Raw genomic sequence first — 24,265 nt, forward strand, 5'->3', positions numbered from 1 at the left:
TTCTTCTTCTTCTACAGGTACTAATATAAGAATTTGTTTGACTGTGCTACCTGCTGCTCAATGCAAATAGGTTCTCTGCACTTTCCAGTACAAAGGTTATTTCAAGCATTGCTGGTGTTCAGAAATAACCTCATTTATATAGCATTCTTAACCTGTCCAGCTTTAATTGACAAGACAAGACATTTATTTGCAGTCATTTAGACCAGTATAACCATTGTCATTACAAGTAAAAAGATACAAGACATTTCAGTTCAAACTGTACAGTTGAAAATTATGCGTGGTGTGCCAATAAAATAACAATAATAAAAGAAATAATTTAAAAAACATTTGAATTTAAAAAATTTAAACAATTTTAAAAAGATTTAAGATTCCATTAAATTTAAAATACTTGACATCTAAAACCTTGTATAAAATAGGAATGCTTATTTACCTTTAAAAGGTATTGCATATCTTAATGGCAGTGGCACAGAATTTTGCAATGTAAACAGTTGTTTGGCTTTACCCATCATTTAGCAGCAATCTTTATCTTTTCCCTTGATCACAGTCCTAAATAGCTGCTTGGAATCGGTTATAATAATTTGCCTCGGATTGTATTATAAAAGGGGCACTAGAGGAAGACATGCTCTCTGGTTTCTACATGTCCACTGTTACAAGGACAGCGTCTGGAGTAGGGGAACTTTCCTGTAATGCCCTTCCAAAACAGCCATGGGCAGGGCAGGGCAGGGCAGAGCAGCTGGCCAGCGTTAAAGCTCATCTTTGGTTATTATTCTCCACAAGAAAAAGGTAGGTAGCTGTCTTAAGCAGGTCTTTATTTATGTCTCGAGCCAGAAACCAGCTTTAATTGAGCATCAAAGATGAGATATTTCCCCTTTTACATCTAAAGTACAGAAATTGTTCTGGATTATACTTTTTGCTACAGTATATTTGTAGCCATTCATTGTAACTGAGATTTAATTTTCACAGATATATAGATATTCTATATAAACACTTTTAGAGTGGATCACTGAACTGTTTTCATTAGGAATTCCCAAGGTTTTCCAAGTGTAAGAGATTTCAGCTCCAAGGCACTGTTTAAACCTTTGCCCTGAAGAAACAGAAATGAAAGCAATGTGGAAACTGCCTGTGGGATTCTCGGAACATGCAAATAAGTGCTGTGTGCCATTCTGGGTCAAGACGTTCATTGGATATAAGTTCTAATTTGAAGAGACAGTTTGGCGTGGTGGTTCAGAGCAGCAGCCTCTAATCTGGAGAACTGGCTCTGATTCCTCACTCCCCCACGTGAAGCAAGCTGGGTGACTCTGGGCCAGTTCTGTAAGAGCTCTTTCTGGCCCACCTACCTCACAGGGTGTCTGTTGTTGAGAGAGGAAGGGAAGATGATTGTAAAACACCTTTAGGCTCCTTCAGGTAGTAACAAGCAGGGTACAAAAAAACAGCTCTTCTCCTTCTTCTATAAAATACAGAAACAGGAACAGAAGAGCTAGAAATAAATGCTGTCTCCTACAAATTAGTTTACAAAGTGTTCTCTTACTAAGCAGTAGCAATAATGCTGAGGCTGCCTTGTGGAAAGGAAGAAACCAAGAACCAGAGCTGCCTGTCAGCTTGGTGGGGCAGACATGAGCTACAACAATACAGTTGGTCCAAGTTTCATCCACCTTCTTGGGGCCTAAAAATAGCCTGCAGTTGTATTACAGAGGGAACCCTTTCTAAGAAAGGGTACCCCAAATGCATGGCAAAGAAGTGAAAACAACCACCAGTTGAGATTTATTATTTCAGCTTCAAGTATAGCCTGAGATGAGAGGGGGAAAGATCTTGGAGTTGTAGTGGAAAGCTCAATGAAACTGTAAACCCAGTGCACTGTTGTAGTGAAAAAGGCAAACTCTATGTTAGTGATTATTAGGAAAGGGAATGAGAACAAAACAGCTGATACTGTAACACCTCTGTAGAGATCTATGGTAGAGCCTCAATTGGAATATTGTGCTCGGAAGAAGACCTGGTTCTTATATGCCGCTCTTTCCTCTCCCCACAACAGACACCCTGTGAGGTGGGTGAGGCTGAGAGAGCCCTGATATTACTGCCCGGTCAGAACAGCTTTATCAGGGCTGTAGTGAGCCCAAGGTGGCTGCATGTGGGGGAGCAGGGAATCAAACCTGGCTCACTAGATTAGAAGTCCGCACTCCTGACCACTACACCAAGCTGGATAGCAGAGCTGTATAAAGCTCTAGATAAAGTTCACCAGATTAGAAGCAGAGCTGGATAAAATACAGGGTAGAGCAACCAAAATGATTTGGAGGTTCCAGCACCTTCCCTATGAAGAAAGGCTGAAGAGTTTGGGACTATTCAGTTTAGAAAAGAGAGGTCTAAAGGGGGAACATGTTAGAGGTTTATAAAATTATGCAAGGGGTGGAAAGACTCCACAAAGAAACATTTTTCTCCTCCCAAAATACTAGAATGGCATCCAATGAAGCTGATGGGCAGTAGGTTCAGGACAGATGAAATACTACTTTACACAGAGACTGATTAAAATGTGGAATTTGCTACCAGAGGGTGCAATGATGGCCATAGTGGCCTTTTATGCACAGCGCCAGCTTCCGCGCGCTGGCACCGTGCCATTGCGATGGGGCACAATGCCCCGCCGTTTCCTGTGAACGCACGGGAGCGGGGCATGCTGGGTTGCTCCAGCGTAGTGTGCGCGCTCTTTACGCCAGGGTTAGGAGGGCTGGCTGGGGTAAGTGCAGTGGCGTGGCCAGGGGAGGTGGGGAGGGGCTGGGGGGAGCAGGGGGTCGCCCCTGCCAGCTCCATGCCGCCATGGAGCTCACAGGAGTGTGCGGTATCCCTTAAGGGACACCGCAAGTCAAGGCTGGGTGGCCCGACAGGCCCAGCGCAGCCGATTATGCACAGCGCTGGGCCACCGCAGCCCCGGCTTACCCAGGAAGCTCCAGAAGATCCCGCGTTCACTTAATGCAGGTCTTCCGAAGCACCTGGGCCAGGAGGTGCCTGCGCTGGTGGCGGCAGCGTGCGTTCTCAGTGATTTTAACCGAAGCGCTGCTGCCGCAAGCGTGGGCCTTATGGCCCGTGCATAATGGGCCAAAAATAAAGAGCTTTAGAAAGGGATTACATAGATTCATGAAGGTTAAGTCTATCAATGGCTACTAGCCATGGTGACTAATGGGAACCTCAACATTCAGAGGTTTTATTTGTATTCACTTTATGCATCATGTGAGGGTGTGTTTTCTGCTGGTTCTGTCTCCAGGGAGAAATCCAAGATATAAACATTTAAATAGTAATAGTAATAGTAATAATAATAATAATAATATTTAAAAAATAACAAATTATCTGTGCTTCATTTTAGCAATTTTGTGTACAGTAATCACATTTTGAGAAATATTACATAATTCTGAAGAACAAAACTTGAAGGATAATTATAGATTCATTAAGTTATTCCATTTAATTTCAGTCTTTAAGAATTATCACTTTAAAGCAGAAGCAGATTTTTAAGAGTTCTGGCTTCACTTAATTTTTTTAAAAAAGAAAGAATTGGGTACAAGCAGTGCACAACAGGCATACAAGCTGTGTGAATAGATAAATTTAAAAATGCTATTAGGCTGGTATTGGGCCAACAATAAGAATGTATTTATGGATGCTTGCTTGCTTGCCTGCTGCCTATGCTGCATCCATTAATTAATCATAATCCAGTACAGAATTTCTGTATATATTACTTCACCATAATCAACTAATATATCTAGCTTATGAATAACACTATAGGTTCAAATTGTTTTCATAATCATATTCTGAAATTCTGATGGCCTAGAGCAGCAGTCCCCAACCTGCGGGCCGGAGACCGCTACCAGTCCATAGATCAGTTAATACTGGGCCGCAGCTCCTCCTCATCCTCCTGCCCAGCTGCTGCCTTGGGGGCTGCCCTGCAACTTTGCTGCCAGCTTAACTTTGGTGCTCTCCAGCGGCTGCCATGGCTGGGGCTCCCCCTCAGCATGGCACTGCGCAGCGGGCGGCGGGAAGTCAGGGGCGCCGGTGGGAAAGCAACTGGAGCAGGGGCTCAGGCGGCGGCGGTGATGTCCCTTGACAAAAGACTACCCCCACCTGGGCCTCAGTAAAATTGTCAAGTGTTGACCAGTCCCTGGTGATAAAAACACTGGGGACCACTGGCCTAGAGTACTAAAGAGCAGATTATTTAATTATTTTGCTTAATAGCTTAATAGACATCTAATTCAAAACACTTAGGGAAATATCTTCACACATTAAACACAATCCAGATTTGTTATTATGTATACACTACACATATCTCTTTATCAAGAAACTTAAGCAGAAAGAAAGCCCTAATCCTGAGAAAAATGCAAGTTTTAATTGCCCATTTTTAAAATATTCACTGCTTTCTGCACCTGTTTTAAATAAATACATAAAATTTAAATTTAGTAAAGAGATAATGGGCATAAGGCAAGGGTGATCAAATATGAATAAACATATTACATGCAGTTAGGTTTTATTTCCACTGGAAATGAGATCTAACTATGAGAATAAATGAAATTTTGTATTAAAATTAAAATTTTATTAAAATGTATACACTGTAGAAACAGAGGTTGAAAAAAGTTCTTGATGTTCTTGACTCCTGCATATCTGCAACTGGCATACATTTCAACTGGGAAGGAATGGCATCTGCAGATAAATTATCAGGACCCTGCTCTTTATTAAAATAAAAGCTCCAGTGAACAGGAGAAATCTGTGCCTGCATTACAGTTTCCCATCCATATGTGATATTTAGATGTAGATCCTTCCAAGTGTATTTATTAATAAAACATGGAAACTAACAATCATATCCCTTTCAAAAGGCTAAACGGAGAAATGCACATCATATAGAATGCTTTGATGCTACCATCAATTTTTGATCAGAAATTCAAACGTCATTTCCCTGATTTTTGTTTGTTTTCTGCAACCAAACCTGCTAAGCAGAGGCAAAGGCTTTACTTGCATGTCCTGGCAGTTAAACTGGGCAAACAGAAGGGGGAGGGGTGTTAAACAGAAGTTACAGCTTCCCCTCAATGCAACTGGCAGCAGCCCACCACCCCACCCTGCAAGATACAGAAAAGGCTCATAGCTTCAAGCTTGATCAGTTACCCCCTGGTATGACTTCAGAAAAATGTCTTGGCATAAAGACGTCCCTATGGCAAAATGTAGCATTTAATACAAAGGTCTATGCTTTTCATTCCTACGTAAGGGGCACATGAGTTAACAACAACTCTCTTCGTTTTTAATGATAGCACCAGATAAAATGTCAACAGCAAATACACAAGAGTATCTGGGAAGGAAAATACATTAAGACTCATCCAGACCGAAATTCTATCAAAACACAGAGCTTATCCAAAGACTGCTTTTCACCACAGGGCTACTGACATGATTTATCTTCTGGTTCAGTTAACACTACTTGACCAAACAAGTCACATATTCCCTTCAATTCTGCAGTAAGCTAAGCTGAATGTCCAGGCTCTGAAGATTAACTGGCAAAGTATTCAGAACAAAATCCCATAAAAAGCATCCTTTACGTTCCATGAAGGATTCTGTGAGAAACATATTTTAAATATAAATAAAATTAAGCAATTAATATATGACAGACTGCTTAACTCAGCAGACTGGACTCAGCAGAGCTCTTGGACTTACTGTGCAGCCAAGACTCATGGCACACATGACAGGAAGAGAGATATTACTGCTGTGTCCCCCCTCCTCCCCCAGTTAAATGAACCAAGTAAAAGGAAAGCAATTAGAGGGGAAACAGAGAAGGAAAGCGTTTAAGAAGTTAAGAGGGCAGTGTCATTAAATATATTATGGATGAGGGAGGGATCTTCTAGAGATAATTCTACAGCGGCACTGTGATTGATTTGACAAGAACTGAATATGCTGAATTGTCAGTTTTAGCCTTCCTATTTACACAGAATGCTTTAACCACACTATTGTTAACAACTTTCCTAGAAGCTGTGGGTCTAAAAGTGTGATGTACAGGTCTACTATATGCCATACAAGTTATTAGTTATTCCAAGAAATATGAATCAGAATATCTATATATCAGTCGCTGCATGAAGACAGATTCCTCAGAGTTTGATAGCTATTCCTGTTTGTTTATTTTTTTAACGGGAGCAAGAAAGCCTCAGGAGAAAGAGAAGGGGAAGGCAGAAGGGGAGCATGGAATCAACTGGAGAGGATGGATGTGGGCATGGGTGAGTGTCAGTGGTTGACAAAAAAACCCCAAAAAACCCACAAATGGCTCATTTCCACACACTGAGTAAAGCCAACATAAAAACATGAGGGCAGAAGTATTCTCTCATGGAGAGTGTGGAACTGAAGCTCATTCCACTTGATGTTTCATTTATGGAAGTTCCATCCTAATCTAGGTGTCCTCCATTCAGAGTCCAATGGAGCACCAGGCAGACTTTGCTTGATGACTAAAAAAATCCTTTTCATGGATTATACAGGGTCTACAAAGATCTGAGATCCACTTCAGAGTTGATTATTCATATGTTATCACTGTCAGCAATCAGACTGGTGTATGGTTTTTCATTTTTTAATTTATTTAATTTCTACACCAACTTCCCAGCAGACTATCTCAAGGTGGTGTACAACATCTCATTCACATAAAGTGACACAAAAGAATTAAAACAGTTTATTAATTCAATTAACAGCAATTAATTGGTTTATAGCAGCAATGATCTGGGTACTGAATCTAAGTACCAAGTGGTAGCATCAACAGTTCCAGTTTTTGAAGGTTCTTTCAGAACTAGAGTGTATTCAGGAGGCAACATCCTGCTGGGGAGGGCCCAGTTGATGTTACTGTTTCACTGGCTCCAGCTAAAAGTCCAATGGAAGAGTACATTCTTACGGGCCCTGTGAAACTGTACCAGTTCCATTAGGGTCCATATGTAATGTGGGAGCTCATTCCACCAGGTGGGGACCAGGATGGAAAATGTCCTGGCCCAGGTTGAGGCCAGATGTACCTCCTTGGGGCCAGAGAGCACCAGCTGATTGGTGTTAGTGAAGTGCTCTCCAGAAAGTATAGATAGAAAGGCGAGCTCTCAAATACGCAGGCCGCAGACAGTGAATGGCCTTATGGATAAGAACCAATAACTTTCAGTGGTGGTACTCTGCCATGAGACTGACACGTCACTTACTTGTTGCTCTTAAGTGATTACTGAAAACTATACTTTTGCAGTAAGCCTTTAATGGCTACAAAATTGCATGGTTTGGTTACAGAGCTGCTGTCTTTAATGTTATGAGTTTTAAATAAGTATATTTTTGCTTTATCGTGAGTAATTTTTAAAGTCTTAGAACCGAAAAACAGAGTAAACATGCTCTAATAAATCTAATAAACAGAACATACATGCAGTGTTCAAGAGGGTGAATATTTTAATCTTTTAATCTTTATTTTAATCTTTTAATCTAAAATGAAAAGCATGCCTATTGGATGGGGGATACGCTTCTAGGTAACACTGTGTGTGAACGAGACCTTGGGGTACTTGTGGATTGTAAACTAAACATGAGCAGGCAGTGTGATGCAGCGGTAAAAAAGGCAAATGCCATTTTGGGCTGTATCAACAGAGGCATCACATCAAAATCACAAGATGTCATAGTCCCATTGTATACGGCACTGGTCAGACCACACTTGGAGTACTGTGTGCAGTTCTGGAGGCCTCACTTCAAGAAGGACGTAGATAAAATTGAAAGGGTACAGAGGAGAGCGACGAAGATGATCTGGGGCCAAGGGACCAAGCCCTATGAAGATAGGTTGAGGGACTTGGGAATGTTCAGCTTGGAGAAAAGGAGGTTGAGAGGGGACATGATAGCCCTCTTTAAGTATTTGAAAGGTTGTCACTTGGAGGAGGGCAGGATGCTGTTTCTGTTGGCTGCAGAGGAGAGGACACGCAGTAATGGGTTTAAACTTCAAGTACAACGATATAGGCTAGATATCAGGAAAAAGTTTTTCACAGTCAGAGTAGTTCAGCAGTGGAACAGGCTGCCTAAGGAGGTGGTGAGCTCCCCCTCACTGGCAGTCTTCAAGCAAAGGTTGGATACACACTTTTCTTGGATGCTTTAGGATGCTTAGGGCTAATCCTGCGTTGAGCAGGGGGTTGGACTAGATGGCCTGTATGGCCCCTTCCAACTCTATGATTCTATGATTCTTTCTTAGTACAACTTAATCTACAGAAGAAGTTGTAAGGGTTGATAATTCACTGAAGAATCAAAGCAGTCAGAGGACAAAGCAGACAGAGGACACAATCTCCCAGTGAAAAGTGTTTCACAAAAATTGATTTTGAAATAACATTCTTAATCTAACTTTTAGCCTCTGTCCCTAGTATAAACTAGAAAAGTCCTATACATTTGTGTCATTTCTTTCAGTAAAATGTTTTGGCAAAAGCGTCTGTAATTGTGTCTTTTCATATTATTTTTATTCAAAAACAAGTTACAGCTAAGCAGATGGTTTATATTATTTTATTATTGTGCATTAAATGGCCTTTCACATTATCTTCTAAAGGAACCAAACTTCTTCAGTATTCCCTGCATAGTAATTATAGTATTACAGAAGCATTCTTGTAGAAACACTATGCAGTCTTCTAGATTCTGCCATCTGCCAAATTCTGCAAGAAGTTGCAATCTGGCATTTTCCTTCCATTGCATAACATTCAAACTATGCTAAATTCATGCATTATGACACAGTATACTTGATACCCAAAGTATACTTTGGGATATTATGTAAACACAAAACGATTTCTAAGTAAAACCATAGAACATAACAGCCACAATGAAGGAAAGAAAACATTTAATAAAATGAGATTCAAACACATTCAGGTTTATACCCTTGAATCTCATTTCTTTTCTGATCCCTACTCCAAACCTACTAGTAATGCCCCAGAGCTATTTCATTAAAGATCATTACCTGTTTAGGAGGAGAAAAACAGCAGTTCTATTTTGTAGAAACTGTCAACTATCATGCCATTTGGTTAAATAGGACGTCTAGCAATTAAATCAGACAAAGGCTACTTTTTTCTGTCACTGGTCTTCCTCTATGCATAATTATGTCCCAGTGATTTTATGAGGAGTTATGCCCAAGATTGCAATTAGAATGTGTTCACAAATACTGATTGGAGTTACCAAGGTGTTTTCCTATGTGAGCACGCACATGGAACGACTGCATTTTCTTGGCTGTGAAACATGCAAAATTAATTATTATTAGTTTTTTCCCTTCTAATCTAGATTTATTGTATTCTCTTTTCTTGTACAACAGTGGATATTTAAATCTGTTTAGAGAATCAAGAATGCTGCTTTTCACATTTCGAAATGTGCCTTGATTATTTGGAGAGCTAAAAGCACTGCTATCAATCGTCCCTCCAAATTATGATTTCTTAAGTATCACTACAACTAATCTGTATTCTATCAAAATCAGTTTGGAAGCCCTAACAATGCACTGAAACCCTGTGACTTGATGAGTTTGATATGAAAAAACTTGAAGACATACAACTATACAGTGAGAGAAAACAGATTAAAGTATCTATTACAAATAATGGTATGGTGATATCAAAAGACTGACAAATAAGTTATTTCTGGAATGTTCCATTTATGAAAAAGGCATCACTGTGCAAGACACTGGTTAGTTGAAAAGCTATTTTATCAAGAGCATCTGTTATGGCAGATAGCCAATAAAATCTCCAACTGAGTCAATTTTTAAACAGAAAAATCCACATATTATTAACCAGCACTTGAAAATGCCAAAATAGCAACTCTAAGCAGCAAGTGTTTGTGTGTCCAATTTAGAACAACTGCCTACCAGGACAACAAATGCATATAATCTCTAGTTGTTTCCGGGGTCAGGGGTGGGTGTCTAGTGGGTGAAGAGGTGGTCATGATGCTGTCCAAAGTGAACAGCCTAACCGGCAAAGAGACTCAGATTGACATAGAGCCCACAAACAAGGTACAGAGAATAAAGGAGCAGGGGGAAGAAAAAGAAGGCATTCCTCACCAACAGCAGTGGCTGATCTACAATGGCAAGCAGAAGAATGATGAGAAAACTGCAGCTGACTACAAGATCAAAGGTGGACTGGTGCTTCATCTGATCTTGATGATGGCAAGCGGAGGCCTGCAATGATGGGTTCTCTGCCCTCCTTTTGTGCCCTTCTCCCTAACCCTTCCCTGTGCTCTACCATGGACAGATCTCCCTCTCTGTTTGCATGTAAGAAGTGATTAACAGTCCTCCCATGCCCTCTTGGGTACATTCTGCACTCACATTTTTCCCCCCACTGTAAATCGTGTAGAATTATGGTCTATTTAAACCCGCATCTACAGCCTTCCTTTCCCCCAATTTTAAACACATTGCCCTTCTGCATTTGCATTGTTTAAATTTTTGGTTTCCTTCCCACTTGAATGGGGGGGAGGGTGGTCGGGTGAAGCTCCAGCCAGCATTGAAGGAGCACAAGGCTGGAGAGTGCTTTATTTCCTGCCTTTTGTCTCCTGATAATATAGCCAGAGCAAGCCAGGTGAGGTGCAAGTGAAGCCTGAGGCTGCTTGTGTATCTTTCTTTTCCTGCAGAAGCAGGGGGGGGGAGGGGAGGCAGCAGCCTCACAGAGAACAAGAAGGGAAAAGTAAATCCAAGAGGCAAATCTCTGCTCATAGAAGCATGGTCTTTTGGAGCACATTCACTTTAAAACAGATCCCAAAATGAGGGCAAAAATGATAGCAACTGGGAACCAGGCAGTCTTTGAATGGACGTCCTGAACAATCAGTGACAGATTGCTTTGCTACGTCAGTGTTGGAGGTGCTGGAATGGAAATTAATCCGGCAAAACGCAGAACATCTACACTTAGTACTGGGGCTCTCAAAGCAGTTTCCACAAATGTAGTGAGTTATATCCACTCCTGGATGGATATCATGGGAGTCACCGTGGATCAATCATAGATGTTGCAGAGGGAAACTTTAAAGTGATAAATATCAAATTGGAAATCAAATAACATTTAGATGATTTTCTTTAATTTGGGGTCACCGGGGATAAAAAGCCCAGTGCAGATTCACCCTTGGTTTCAAGATGATGGCCTCTCCCTCCTTGGATTCTTCTACAAGCGGTTGTTGGAAGGAGGCACTGTTGAGGAGGGGGTGCCCTTTAAGGGGTCACAGCTCACCCACCCAATGGCCTCAGTACTCTTCGATCTCAGGAAGTTCTTAGGAGATGCTTGTTCATCTGCTGGTTTTTTAAAAATCCTCTACCATTCCCCGGAGTCCATTTAAGTTTGCACCTACTGCTTCAGTGACTCCATCCAGCCACCTCATTCTCTGTCGTCCCCTTCTTCTTTTACCCTCAATTTCTCCCAACATTAGGCTCTTCTCCAGGGAGTCCTTCCTTCTCATGAGGTGGCCAAAGTATCTGAGTTTCATCTTCAGGATCTGGTCTTCTAAGAAGAAGTCAGGGCTGATCTCCTCTAGGACTGACTGGTTTGTTCGCCTTGCAGTCCAAGGGACTCGCAAGAGTCTTTTCCAGCACCAGAGTTCAAAAGCATCAGTTCTTTGACACTCAGCCTTCCTTATGGTCCAACTTTCACAGCCATACATTGCAACTGGGAATATCATAGCCTTGACTAAATGCACTTTTGTTGGCAGGGTAATGTCTCTGCTTTTTAGGATGCTGTCTAGATTTGCCATAGCTTTCCTCCCCAGGAGCAAGCGTCTTTTAATTTATTTGCTGCAGTCCCCATCTGCAGTCTGTCTTGGAGCCCAGGAAAATAAAATCTGTCACTATCTCCATTTCTTCCCCATCTATTTGCCAGGAATTGAGAAGGCCGGATGCCATGATCTTCATTTTCTTGATGTTGAGTTTCAAGCCAACTTTTGCACTCTCCTCCTTCACCCGCATCAACAGGCTCTTTAGTTCCTGTTCACTTTCTGACATTAGAGTGGTATCATCTGCATATATGAGGCTGTTGATATTTCTCCCTGCAATCTTGATCCCAATTTGTGACTCATCTAACCCCGCCTTTCTCATGATGTGCTCTACATACAAGTTAAATAGGCAAGGCGACAGTATACAGCCTTGTTGAACTCCTTTCTCAATTTTGAACAAATCAGTGATTCCATGCCGGGTTCCCACTGTTGCTTCCTGATCTGCATATAGGTTTCTCAAGAGACAGATAAGATGCTCTGGCACACTGAGTGTAGCACTTTTACTGCATCGTCTTTTAAGATTTTGAATAGTTCAACTGGAATGCTGTCACCACCACTAGCTTTATTGTTGCTCAGACTTCCTAAGGCCCATTTGACTTCACATTCCAGGATGTCTGGCTCCAGGTCAGTAACTACCCCATTGTGGCTAACAGGGATGTTAAGCTCGCTCTTATATAGTTCCCCGGTATAATTTTGCCACCTTTTTTAAATCTCTTCTGCTTCTGTGAGGTCCCTACCATTTTGGTCATTTATCATACCCATCTTTGCATGAAATGTTCTCTTCATATCTCCAATTTTCTTGAAAAGATCTCTTGTCTTCTCCATTCTATTGTTTTCTTCTATTTGTTTGCACTGTTCATTTAAGAAGGCATTCTTATCTCTTCTAGCTTTTCTCTGGAATTCTGCATTCAATTGCGTGTATCTTTCTCTTTCTCCCTTACCTTTCACTTCACTTCTCTCCTTAGCTATTGGTAAAGCTTCTTCAGACAGCCATTTTGATTTCTTGCATTTCTTTTTCTTTGGGATGGTTTTAGTTGCTACCTCTTGTACAATGTTGCGAACCTCCGTCCATAGTTCTTCAGGCACTCTATCTATCAGATCTAATTCCTTAAATCTATTTGTCACCTCTACTGTATATTCGTCGTGGATATGATTTAGTTCATACCTGAGTGGCCTAGTGCTTTTTCCTACTTTCTTCAGTTTATGCCTAAATTTTGCAACAAGAAGCTGATGATCTGAACCACAATCAGCTCCTGGTCTTGTTTTTACTGACTATATAGAACTTCTCCATCTTTGGCTACAGAGCACATCGTCGATCTGATTTCTGTGTTGACCATCTGGTGATGTCCATGTGTAGAGTCTTCTCTTGGGTTGTTGGAAAAGAGTGTTTGCTATGACCATTGTATTCTCTTGACAAAATTCAACCAGCCTGTACCCTGCTTCATTTTGTACTCCAAGGCCAAATTTGCCTGTTATCCCGGTTATCTTTTGGCTTCCTACTTTAGCATTCCAATCCCCCATGAAGATAAGCATATCATTTTTTGGTGTTGCATCTAGAAGGTGTTGTAGGGTTTCATAGAACTGGTTAACTTCATCCTCTTCAGCAGCAGTGGTTGGGGCATAGACCTGGATTACTGTGATGTTGAATGGTTTGCCTTGGATTCGAACTGAGATCATTCTGTTATTTTGGGGATTGTATCCCAAAACTGCTATTCCTACACTCTTATTGATTATGAAGGCTACTCCATTTCTTCTGCGAGATTCTTGTCCACAGTAGTATACCTGATGGTCATCTGAATTAAATTCATCCATTCCTGTCCATTTTAGTTCACTGATTCCTAAAATGTCGATGTTCAGTCTTGTCATCTCTTGTTTAACCACGTCCAGCTTGTCTTGATTCATGGATCTGACGTTCCAGGTTCCTATGGAATTAAAATCTTTACAGCATCAGACTGTCTTTTCACCTCCAGTTACTTTCACAACTGAGCGTCCTTTCAGCTTTGGCCCAGTCGCTTCATTCATTCTGGAGCTACTCATACTAGCCGTCTGCTCATCTCCAGTAGCATATTGGACACCTTCCGACCCGAGGGGCTCATTTTCCGGCGACATATCGTTTTGCCTTTTGAACTTGTCCATTGGGTTTTCATGGCAAAGATACTGGAGTGGTTTGCCATTTCCTTCTCCAGTGGATCACCTTTTGTCAGAGCTCTCTGCTATGATCTGTCCATCTTGGGTGGCCCTGCACGGCATAGCTCATAGCTTCACTGAGCTACGCAAGCCCCCTTGCCACAACAAGCAGCAATCCTTGAAGGGGGAATAAACAGATAGGTTACACTGAAGACCAGAGTGTCAAAGCTCAGTGACAGAGAAGGAGGCCATCCAAAAGGAAACAGAGGAAGGAAGAAATTCAAGGGTGGGGAGGATCAAAGAAGAGATGATAGATTCTCCAGACACCAAGAAGAAGCACTCTAGTTCATTTTGGTCTCTTTAGTGCAAGCCTTTCTAAGGAGGCTCCATGATGATAGGAGGTCCATGGTGAGCAAATGTTGCTAACAATGGGAAGAAGCCCTAAACAAGGATCTAAGGCACTGGCATGAATGAAAATGCTGTAATTTCAAGTATGATATGCCTATCCTAATTTCCATCTTTCTAAGGCATCTTTAGACCATGGGTAGAGGAATGCACAATTGAATGAAGACTAAATGTCAGGGGAAAAGGTTCCAGCCTAGCCTTCTTCCTGTCATTTTCTATCTGTATGGTATGTGTGGTCCATTTGTAATCTAAAGGCATTCTGCTTAAACATACATTTATGACATCATCTGCTGCTTGAGAAAATTAGGACATGTTCTTCCAGATGGCAGTTATGGAGATAGTAACACTGCACTGGAAAGTGAGGTTAGGGGAATGTGCCTTCCGAAAGAAATACCAGGAAGAATGTTTTAACTCCATAGTTTCTGGGTTAACTATGCTGATTTAGCAATCTAGCAGCAACAATCATAATCACTGGCATAACCTGTGTATGAATTAGGATCCTTATTCAACAATATTATTTACAAAATTATCTTACCTTTCTGCCCTGATTAAGAGCCACTAAGGCTGCGAGCAGATTAAAAATGTACATAATAAAAACACATAATTAAAACCAGGCTAAAATACACATAAAAAGGTAAAGGTATCTCCTGTGCAAGCACCGGGTCATGTCTGACCCTTGGGGTGACGCCCTCTAGCGTTTTCATGGCAGACTCAATACGGGGTGGTTTGCCAGTGCCTTCGCACAATAAAAAACAAAAACATAAAAGCAGCAATTAAAACCTGCAGCAAGAAGGAATGAAAGTCTTCAACTGCTGGCAGAAGACATCAGCAGAAGGGAATAAGCAGGTCTCTCTGAAGAGAGAGTTCCACAGTTTTGGTACCACAACTGACAAGGCCCTTTCCTAGGTTGCTACCTGCCTAACTGATACAGGGCCTTGGATAATTAATATGCTACCAGTCTAGGAACAAAAGCTACACCTGGAAGGGCTCTTTTATTATTTATTCAAAAAGCAATAGTTTAGCACTTTTTCTATGGAATATTCAGGTACCTGTGAATGTTGACTGCAATCATATTTCTATTTGCACACGCCCTTTACAGTCACATAATCTTTATAGATCTCAATACCACAATACAAACATAAGAATATTAAAGGGTCATGTTAGAAAATTGTTTATTGTCAAATTACTAACAACTTTCTATCATGCTGCTAGGGAAACAAACTGCTGTGGATTTAACAAATCCAATTTTCTGTAACGAAAGTCAGGTAAATTGAGGCAGATCCTTTCTTTCTCTAAAAATCTTTTAAAAAATCAGTAACAGAGATGTCCGCTCCTTCAACAGCCTTACAAGGCTAAAGACATGAAATTTCTGTCCAGAGACTGAAAGCAAGAATCAATAAACAGAACAAGGCAGAATTATGTGCAGGAAATTTTCTAAAAATATTACTGTACCTTACAGTAAAATCATAGGAACAGGATGCCAGAACAGTGGCGTGAAATGGTGAAAACTGAAAAGAAACGGGGGGAGACACCACAAGTTTTATCAGTATTATCATTATCAGTATGAAATATAAAACATGCATAGACATTTATTATGAATGGAGTTATGTAATGTAACATTATCAAAGACAGCAGAACATGGTGTAGTATAACATAAAGATGACACTATTTCATAATACAACCTTGCGATCAATTAAGTTGAATCGATTGAGTTGATTCTAAATCCCTTACAGGACAATCATCTAAGGCACAGTTGCCATTAGCCTATTAACTATTACAAAGCCTACCAGCTGCCTGATATATGCTCCTAGAATCATAACACTGGAACGAACTTTCAGGGTCACCTACTCCAACTCCGTGCAGAATGCAGGAAACTCACAACTACCTGCCCACTCACAGTTACCCCAATTCCATGTCCAGATGATAGTTACTACAAAAAGCTTGGGATGAACCAAAGGAAGCATCTCCCATGATTATACATCCATTACAGAATTTGCCTGCTCTCTTCCTAGATAACCACACAGGTTTTTGGAGAGAGATATAGCAGGCACATATATCATTGCTGAGACTTTTCTCATTGATAAGGAAGGTGGAAATGAATTTGTTCTTCATTAGAACAATTAACCAGAATACTGCCAAGTCATTTTGTCTCTTATTTCTGGACTTAGCAAATTGCTATACTTTAAAGCAGTGGTCCCCAACCTTTTCATCACTGGGGACCACTCACTCACCGCCTTTTACTGAGGCCTGGTAGAGGGGGGATAGTTTACTCCTCTACTCTCAACCACTTCCCTAACGCTCTCTGATCACTATGGTAATGTTTAAACATCCCTTCAAAATAAGATACAGACACGCCACAACAATGAAGTGTGTTGTAAAGGGCTGGGGGGGTGAAGTTAAGGGCCGGGGGGGGGAGAAGGCGTCCTTCGGGGCCCACCTCCAATTAGTTGAAGGACCACATGTGGTCCGCAGCCCACAGGTTGGGGATCACTACTTTAAAGGAAAGCTGGGAATCCAGGTCAGTTTCTGACCCAAACCAATTTGCAACATAACCAGAGTCTGTAGAAACTTTATGTGATTAGATTAGATACCTCTAGCTTGCACCATTTCATATACTAGATAGAGACAGTTCTATATTGTTAGTACCAAGGCCACAGGGAGAGCAATCATAAGGAGGTCTATTCAACAGGGCATATCCCCAAGAAAATTTCTAACAATTACAGCCATTTTCACTTAAGACTCTCATATTTTGAAAAATGCTACCATTAAGATAACTTGATTCAGGTCTGCAAACTGGCAACTGTACAACACTCTTTCATAATCTGCCCCACAACAGAAAGTAAATACATTACTATAGCCCCTGGCACAGCAGAGAAGAAGCCTTCCAAAAGGCTGTATCAAAGATAAGAGCAAGGAGACAAGCTCTTGTTAACCTTCTGTCTGGCTCCCTAACAGTGAAAGTTTAACTTAACGTTTTAAAATATATTAATGGTGACAAAAGAGCCCTCCCTAACAATGTAGTCTTAAGTAACACCCCCCTTTTAAATGCTCAAAAAAGAAGAACATCCATTAGCCATCTGAAGGTCCTGTATTTCATCACAGTCCCCTTTTTGAAAATACCAAGACAAACATAAATAAGTCCATCCATTCAATGAAGATAAACTGTATGGATGATGGTTTTAATGGGTTTTTAATGTATTTTATGTGGGCTTTTTATGTAACCCGCCACGAGATGGCTTGCAGTGGGCGGTGGGATATAAGTCTAATACTAAATAACATATAAATCGAGGCTTCAAAGATCTGTGACAGGGACTTTAAAAAACATGTATGTTTAAAATAGTTGATTTCCTTGGTGACTTATCAGCACAATATACTAACCAAAATCCAAAGAGCTGGTTAGGGCACTCTCACGTGTGGCAGAATTTTGGGGTTTGTTTTATTTTTTCTTTGAATGTCAAATCCAAATGCCATCTCATAAAACTTCTTATAAAATCTCCTCAATTACAAAAGACGTATGAAAGCAGTGCTGTTCAAGACACATAAATGTCTTGTCTCTGGTTTCATTTGATTTGATGGCTGTTATTTACTTCATTGTATGGGTCCTTTGAATTACTGATAAATAGTAAACTAATCAAATAAGACAAACATTTTTTAAAGCCTACCTTCACTCTCCTTACAGCATAAGTATGGCCAAAGAGACTGAATGCTGGTTGCCGGATATTTCGCAAATCCCAGCCTTTCAAACTGCAGTCAACAGCACCTGTTACCAGCAAGTTCTGGCAATAAAAAATAAATTATTCATTCAAGATGAATACAAAGCTAAATTCCAAATGCAACAGTTAGGAATAACGACTAAGAGAGATATCAATACCATTCTGGTGTTAATCATGGTGGATACCACAATATTACAGATGGTGACAATCACAGATCTTTCCTACTTGGTGTAGTGGTTAAGCACAATGGCTTGTAATCTGACAAGCTGGGTTTGATTCCCTGCTCCTTCACATGCAGCCAGCTGGGTGATCTTGGGCTCGCCACAGCACTGATAAAGCTGTTCTGACTGAGCAGTAATATCTGGGCTCTCTCAGCCTCACCTACCTCACAGGGTGTCTATTGTGGGGAGAGGAAAGAAAAGAAGAAAAACAGTTGGTTCTTATATGCCGTTTTTTTCTACCCGAAGGAGTCTCAAAGCAGCTTACAATCACCTTCCCTTTCATCTCCTCACAACAGACATTGTAAGCTGTCTTGAGACTCCTTCTGGAGTCTCTCTCAAGCAGTTTTTTCCAATCCCAAGGAAGTTTCTTCCTTCTTCCCTTCCTTTGTTTACTAGTCATGATAACTGATCAGCCAGGACCTATGTAGAACTTGTGTGAACTTGTGTGGACTATGTAGAACTTGTGTGGCCACAGAGACAGCAGTGGGGATGGGATGAAATCACCATTTCTTCCTCTTCCAGCAGTTTTGCTGATGGAAGAGGAAGAAAGATGTGATTTCATTGTCTTCCCCTCTCCCGGTGCATCCTTCTAACCAATGTGTTTATTTCCCCACAGAGGGCTTCCAACGCTAGGAATAAACTTCCCATGGTTGGAAAGGAATGCTGGCAGGAGAGGAATTTAGGAAAGATCTGTGATTTTTGTATCTATGGGCTCAGGGCTCTAGTCCCATATATATGGTTCTTGAGGGACTGGCTCTTGAGAAGCGCAATTTTATAACAGAATAAGATTGTAGACCATTGCAATTTATTTATTTTTGCACTTATATGCCACTGTTCCCAGCTGGGCTCATGGCGGTTTACAAAGATAAAATAATAAAATACAATAAAACCCCATAGTTCCTTTAATAAAAACTGTTACTATCAATACGTTATGTACCACTCGCTTTTACTGCTTGGCTTATACTCTGTACTGTTTATATACCTTGCCTGTTTACTGAGCCTCAGGGAAGGGCGGTATATAAATGTAATAAATAAATAAAGAATTCTAGCATAGTACTGTTCTTTGGTTGCCTAATGCTTCTCACAACGTCAGCCTTCTCAATCAGCACTACTTCCATCTTGCTGGGATTCAATTTCAGTTTGGGATTCAGTTTCAACTTGTTCACCCTTAGCCATTTAACCACAGCAGTAAGGCACTGGTTCAGCATGCTCAGGTGATACGGATGATGAAATATAGTTAGGTGTCATCAACATATTATGACTACCTACTCTAAATCCATGAATGATTCCTTCTAAAGGCTTTACATAGAGAATGAATAGCATGAAGAATAAGACTGAAACCCAAGTAAGCTCATAAAAAGAATCCCACACTTAGTTGGGTAAGCACACTTGAATATAAAAAGTAACTTGAGAATCAGCCCTAGCTGCTAACGCTGCTGAATAGTTAGAGAATGCATATCATGGATGGCCAAACTGTGGCTCTCCAGATGGCCTGAGGGCTCATTGTAATTGTATTTTATTGACATCTGGAGAGACACAGTTTGGTCACCCCTGATGTATATGAACCTCATATGGCATCATAGCAGCGCAAACCTATTTTATAGTGATTTGAACATAGCTACAAAGCTTCAGAGTCACTGAAGCAGTTGGTGCAAATTTAAATGGACTCCAGGGAATGGTAGAGGACAGGAAGGCCTCGAGAATCATTGTCCATGGGGTCACGATGGTTTGGACACGGCTTTGCACCTAACAACAACAACAACAACAAAGCTTCTACAGAAAATGCAGACAGGATAGTTGTGCACAGAACAGACTGTCCAATAGATTGTGTTGATAGAAGAGATTTATTTTTTAGAGTAATGACCAAGCCAAAGCTAAGTGTTTAAAATCTTATTCATGAATGGAACAATTAAGCATTTGCTTAAATCTATACTAGGTAAATCTACTAAAACATTTTCATGATGGCAGGACTTTTCCAAAATTATTACCAGCATACTAGTTACAAAACAGTTTCACTCACAAAAATGCAATGTCCATGGAGTCTACACATTTTCTGGCTACTGTACCTGATCATACTTGCACCAGTCACAACTTAAAATCTCAGCCTGGTGAGCTGGAATTACTATGGGGAGCCTTGGCGCCTTAGCATCCCAAATTCTTAAAGTCTGGTCACCTGGAAGAGAGGCATGAGTGACTCTTAACAGGATTGTTTCCCAGTATAATATTCAGTATCCGTCTTCCATGGATATATAGCTCAAGTGTTCGAAACTTAGGATTCAGCACCATGTGCAAAATAAAAATTGCTAGGAAAACTGTATAATTACAGCTAATAATTCTAATTGTGTTAGCAAAGCAATCCAAGCCAATATTCAACTTCCTTTCTCCTTGTTAGCCTTTAGTCTTTTTTCATTATGGATCCAAAGGGCTATTTCCACAAGCAGAAAGCCCTTCTACAAGGGCAGTGAGCCTGTGCGTCAGTTCTCCTCGCCAGCTGCAAAACCCCACATAACTGCCAAGTATTCCCTGGCCTTCAGGAGGAAGGTGCAGCAGCCTGGATCGTTTGCGCAGTTGTTATTTGCTGCCGTGTTCTTGCCGCATTGACTACTGGATGCCGACCCTGATTTTGCGCATGGCATTCTACACTTCTGGTTTTCTCCAGTGCCGCCCAAGATGCAAAACAGGAAAATGCCCACTTTCACCCCCCCTCCACTTGTTCTCATGTCTTGCTCTCATTGCCATCTCTTGTCCTTTCCTCCCTCTCCCATAGGAATGGTGCCCAAGCACTCCCCTTTTCCATATGCTGTGTGGCTCATTTCCCTCTCCCAGCCATTTTGGGATCAATGCAAATTCAAAGAACTGCTTGGGAAAAATGGTGCCAGTTTCCATGCTTGTTTTAAGTGTGCCACTTCAGTCAAGCATTCCGTGCTATCAATTGCCTCCCCCCATATAGTGAATGTTATATTATTTTTTAAAAACCTCAGTTATTTTGTTAGGACGCTCCTACATAGTAACACAAAGGCAGCTTTTTTGTCCTCAGAGAAAGCCGTGGGAGGCTGCTGGATGAAATCAACAAAATTCCTAGCCTCCCTACATGAAATTGAAAGGCTCCTTTTCCCTGCATGAAATTTATAGTGTCTTCTGCTGAACATTCAGTCTTGCTGTAAGGGGGGATGGGGAGGTGGTGTGTATGTTGTGCTTGTGCTACCTTGGAACTGCATTGTAACAAAATCATGTTAAAAAAATTTAAACACAGCAAGGAGTGTTGGAGGGTGGGCAGATACACAGCATTGGTTGAATCGCAAACATCATTATGAGGAGAGAAACAGTACAGGAAGCCAATATAATTTTTGAGCTTCCACTTTACGTTACTGTGAATTCCCTCCCATTGGCGGGGGGAAATCATGTTTTCTTGGGATTCAGAAAATGCATGGCAAACAGGAAGTGTGTTTGACACTGTGGCTGAATTGTGAAATTTCAGTGTGAAAGTAATGAAATTATGCCAAGCTTTGTGAATGCTGCTGCAAAGTTTATAGTGACTGTGGAAATCCTCCTGGACAGAGAAGAAGGAAAACTGCATTTCACAACAGAATTACTTATAATTATTTTTATCCAGTTTAATGCATTGTGTGTGTGTATGCACGCACATGAACACAAAGACTACAAAGGATATCAAACTTATTTGTTGAATATGCCCATCTGCCTACCACAACTGATTAGATCTATCAATGCAATTTTTTAAAGTATATAGTACTATCCTGACTCAAAAGAGGCTTTCATTCATACTGGCCCTCATTAAATAGCAAGACACAGCTGAAAGGAAAAATATTCACATTAAAATACACACTGCAAGCTTCAACAATCAGCAACCATTAATGTATCTGTAGATCAACAAAAACAGAAGGGTTCCTTCTCTGTGTTGACTTCCTTAGGAACCAGAAATTTCCTGAGTCCAATTTCTGCTCTCCTGCTCATCCTGGAAAGAAAAGTCTAGAGTCTGGACCATGTCCCCAACAGGCAGGAGCTAAAAAGGGAAGCTACCCACATATCACCCTGAGCCGCAAGAGGAGGGGTGGTATATAAATATAGAATAAATAAATAAAATAAATAAATACCCATGAGTTCATAGTATCCTTGAATTGAATGTTAATTATAAGTCATCTGAGCAGCAAATCATGGCTGAAAACTGGGGTATACAAATGATAAAACAAACTGATATTAAACACCTGGTCAGCCACTAAATTATAACCAGATCTCATGCATATTTTACTTAGAACTGTTCCACTGCGTGCCAAGTACAGTGTATAGTCAACTAGAAAGGTTTTACAAACATATACAATATTTGTTTAGCTTTTATTGTTCATCATTCATTCATCAACGCCCACAGCTAGAATTATGTGCCGGAATATTTTGTGCCTGAGAAGAAAATGGTTTCTTAGACCCAACTTTTAACTACCCCAAGGAGTCCCCAATGGGCTTACAAACACCCTTTTCCTTCCTTTCCCCACAACAGAAACCCTGGGAGGTAGGTGGAGCTGAGAGAGCTCTGGCAGGACTGTTCTGTGAGAACTAAGACAATTATGACTAGTCCAAGGTCACCCAGCTGGCTACATGTGGAGGAGTGGGAAATCAAACCCAGTTCTTCCGATTAGAGTCCGCCACTCTTTAACCACTACAACATGCTGGCTGGCGTCTGATTCCCAATAGGAAAAGGGAAGCAATGATAAGTAATAGATACTATGGCGGTTTCTATTTTCCTGGCAGTATTATGCAGAAGGGACTTCTCCTTACTAAACTTAATCATGTAAAATAATGGGAACCTACTCTGTTAAAACTTTAATTTTTTTGCTACCACTGAAATTGTATTTAATGAACAAAAATACACTTATAGAGAAGTTATATTCTAAGCTAAGGTTGTTCATTAGAAGTGTGTCATGCCTCCTCAAGGTAAGCTGATACTTCTTTTGTTTGCATTCTGATTCACACCAGCCTCTTTAGGTAATATCCCCCAACTTCCTGCCACTTATTTAACTAAGCCAACGGATGTACATTTTCTATAAGAGAGTCAGTCTTTGACTCATGAAAACTCATGCTGAAATAAATGTTATTTATTTATTTAAAGCATTACCCAATCCTTGCAACAAACTAACTGGACTTCACAGAGTAGCAGCAAGCAGTAAACAATTGTAAAAAAAAGAAAAGAAATAAGACTATAATATGGGAGGCCTAACCAGAAGACCAGTTAGACAAGGCTCTTCACAAAGTTTTGAGAAAGTGAGACTGGCAGATGGAAGCAGGAGGCTGTTTCAGGCATGAGGAGCAGCTCAGCAGAGGACAGACATGAGCTAGAAAATTAAAAAGAAGGTTGGAAGGGCAGTTGATCCCTCCCCCAGAGGATTAGCCATGCTAATCTGTTGCAGAGAAAATTATGAGTCTTGCGGCACTTTAGCTATGAACAGATGTATTGTGGCATATGCAAGAATGTGAGAAGGAAAATAAATGGAGAAGACTCAGCAAATGGAAAGGTAATTTTACAGTAACAAATGAGAAAAATGTATAAGACAAAAAAATTATCTCCAGTTCCTTCAGCAGGGAGAAGTCCTCAGTTCTACCGGCAACACTACATGACATAAAGGGACACATCACACATTATTTAATTATTTATTTACTAGCTTCAAAGCCTGTTTGTAACAACAGGCTTTGAACCCCCCCCCCCAACGCTGAGCACACCCAGCACCCCAGGGAGGCTGCGGGTGTGTTCTGGGGCCCCAGGGAAGCCATCCCCGGCCCCCCCCCCCACTGAGGCCGTGGCTGAACCCTCTGTCTGGCCCCCCCCCAGCCACGGTGCGGCCTTCCCCCCGGGCCCAGAAGCACAACCGGCTGTGAGTGTGCTTCTGGGGCCAGGGGGAAGGCCTCCTTCTCCCACCTCCCCCCAGCCATGGCACGACCTTCCTCTCAGGGAAGCCATCCCCAGCCCCCTCCCCCCCCACTGAGGCCACGGCTTCTCTGGGGCACAGGGAGCACACCTGCCACCTCGGTGAGGCGGCCGGTGCGCTTCGTGGGCCCGGGGAAGCCATCCCTGGCCCCTCCCCTCCGGCT

The 24,265-nt window shown here is 41.3% G+C and overlaps 1 protein-coding gene and 1 pseudogene across 1 annotated transcript in view; one reads left to right on the top strand and one right to left on the bottom strand.

Annotated features, from left to right (window-relative positions):
- PEX7 (peroxisomal biogenesis factor 7) overlaps positions 1 to 24,265 on the bottom strand; it is a 103,916-nt gene that overhangs the window by 38,136 nt on the left and 41,515 nt on the right. Inside the window, exons 6-8 of the mRNA XM_077351797.1 lie at positions 20,236 to 20,342; positions 17,898 to 18,011; positions 15,688 to 15,743 (exon numbers count right to left, since the gene is read on the bottom strand). Coding sequence (XP_077207912.1) covers positions 15,688 to 15,743; positions 17,898 to 18,011; positions 20,236 to 20,342 — 277 coding nt within the window. The remainder of the gene's footprint in view (positions 1 to 15,687; positions 15,744 to 17,897; positions 18,012 to 20,235; positions 20,343 to 24,265) is intronic.
- LOC143841138 (ubiquitin-like protein NEDD8 pseudogene) lies at positions 9,592 to 10,141 on the top strand (annotated as a pseudogene).

Source organism: Paroedura picta, chromosome 1 (genome assembly GCF_049243985.1).
Source record: "Paroedura picta isolate Pp20150507F chromosome 1, Ppicta_v3.0, whole genome shotgun sequence".
NCBI lineage: Eukaryota > Metazoa > Chordata > Lepidosauria > Squamata > Gekkonidae > Paroedura > Paroedura picta.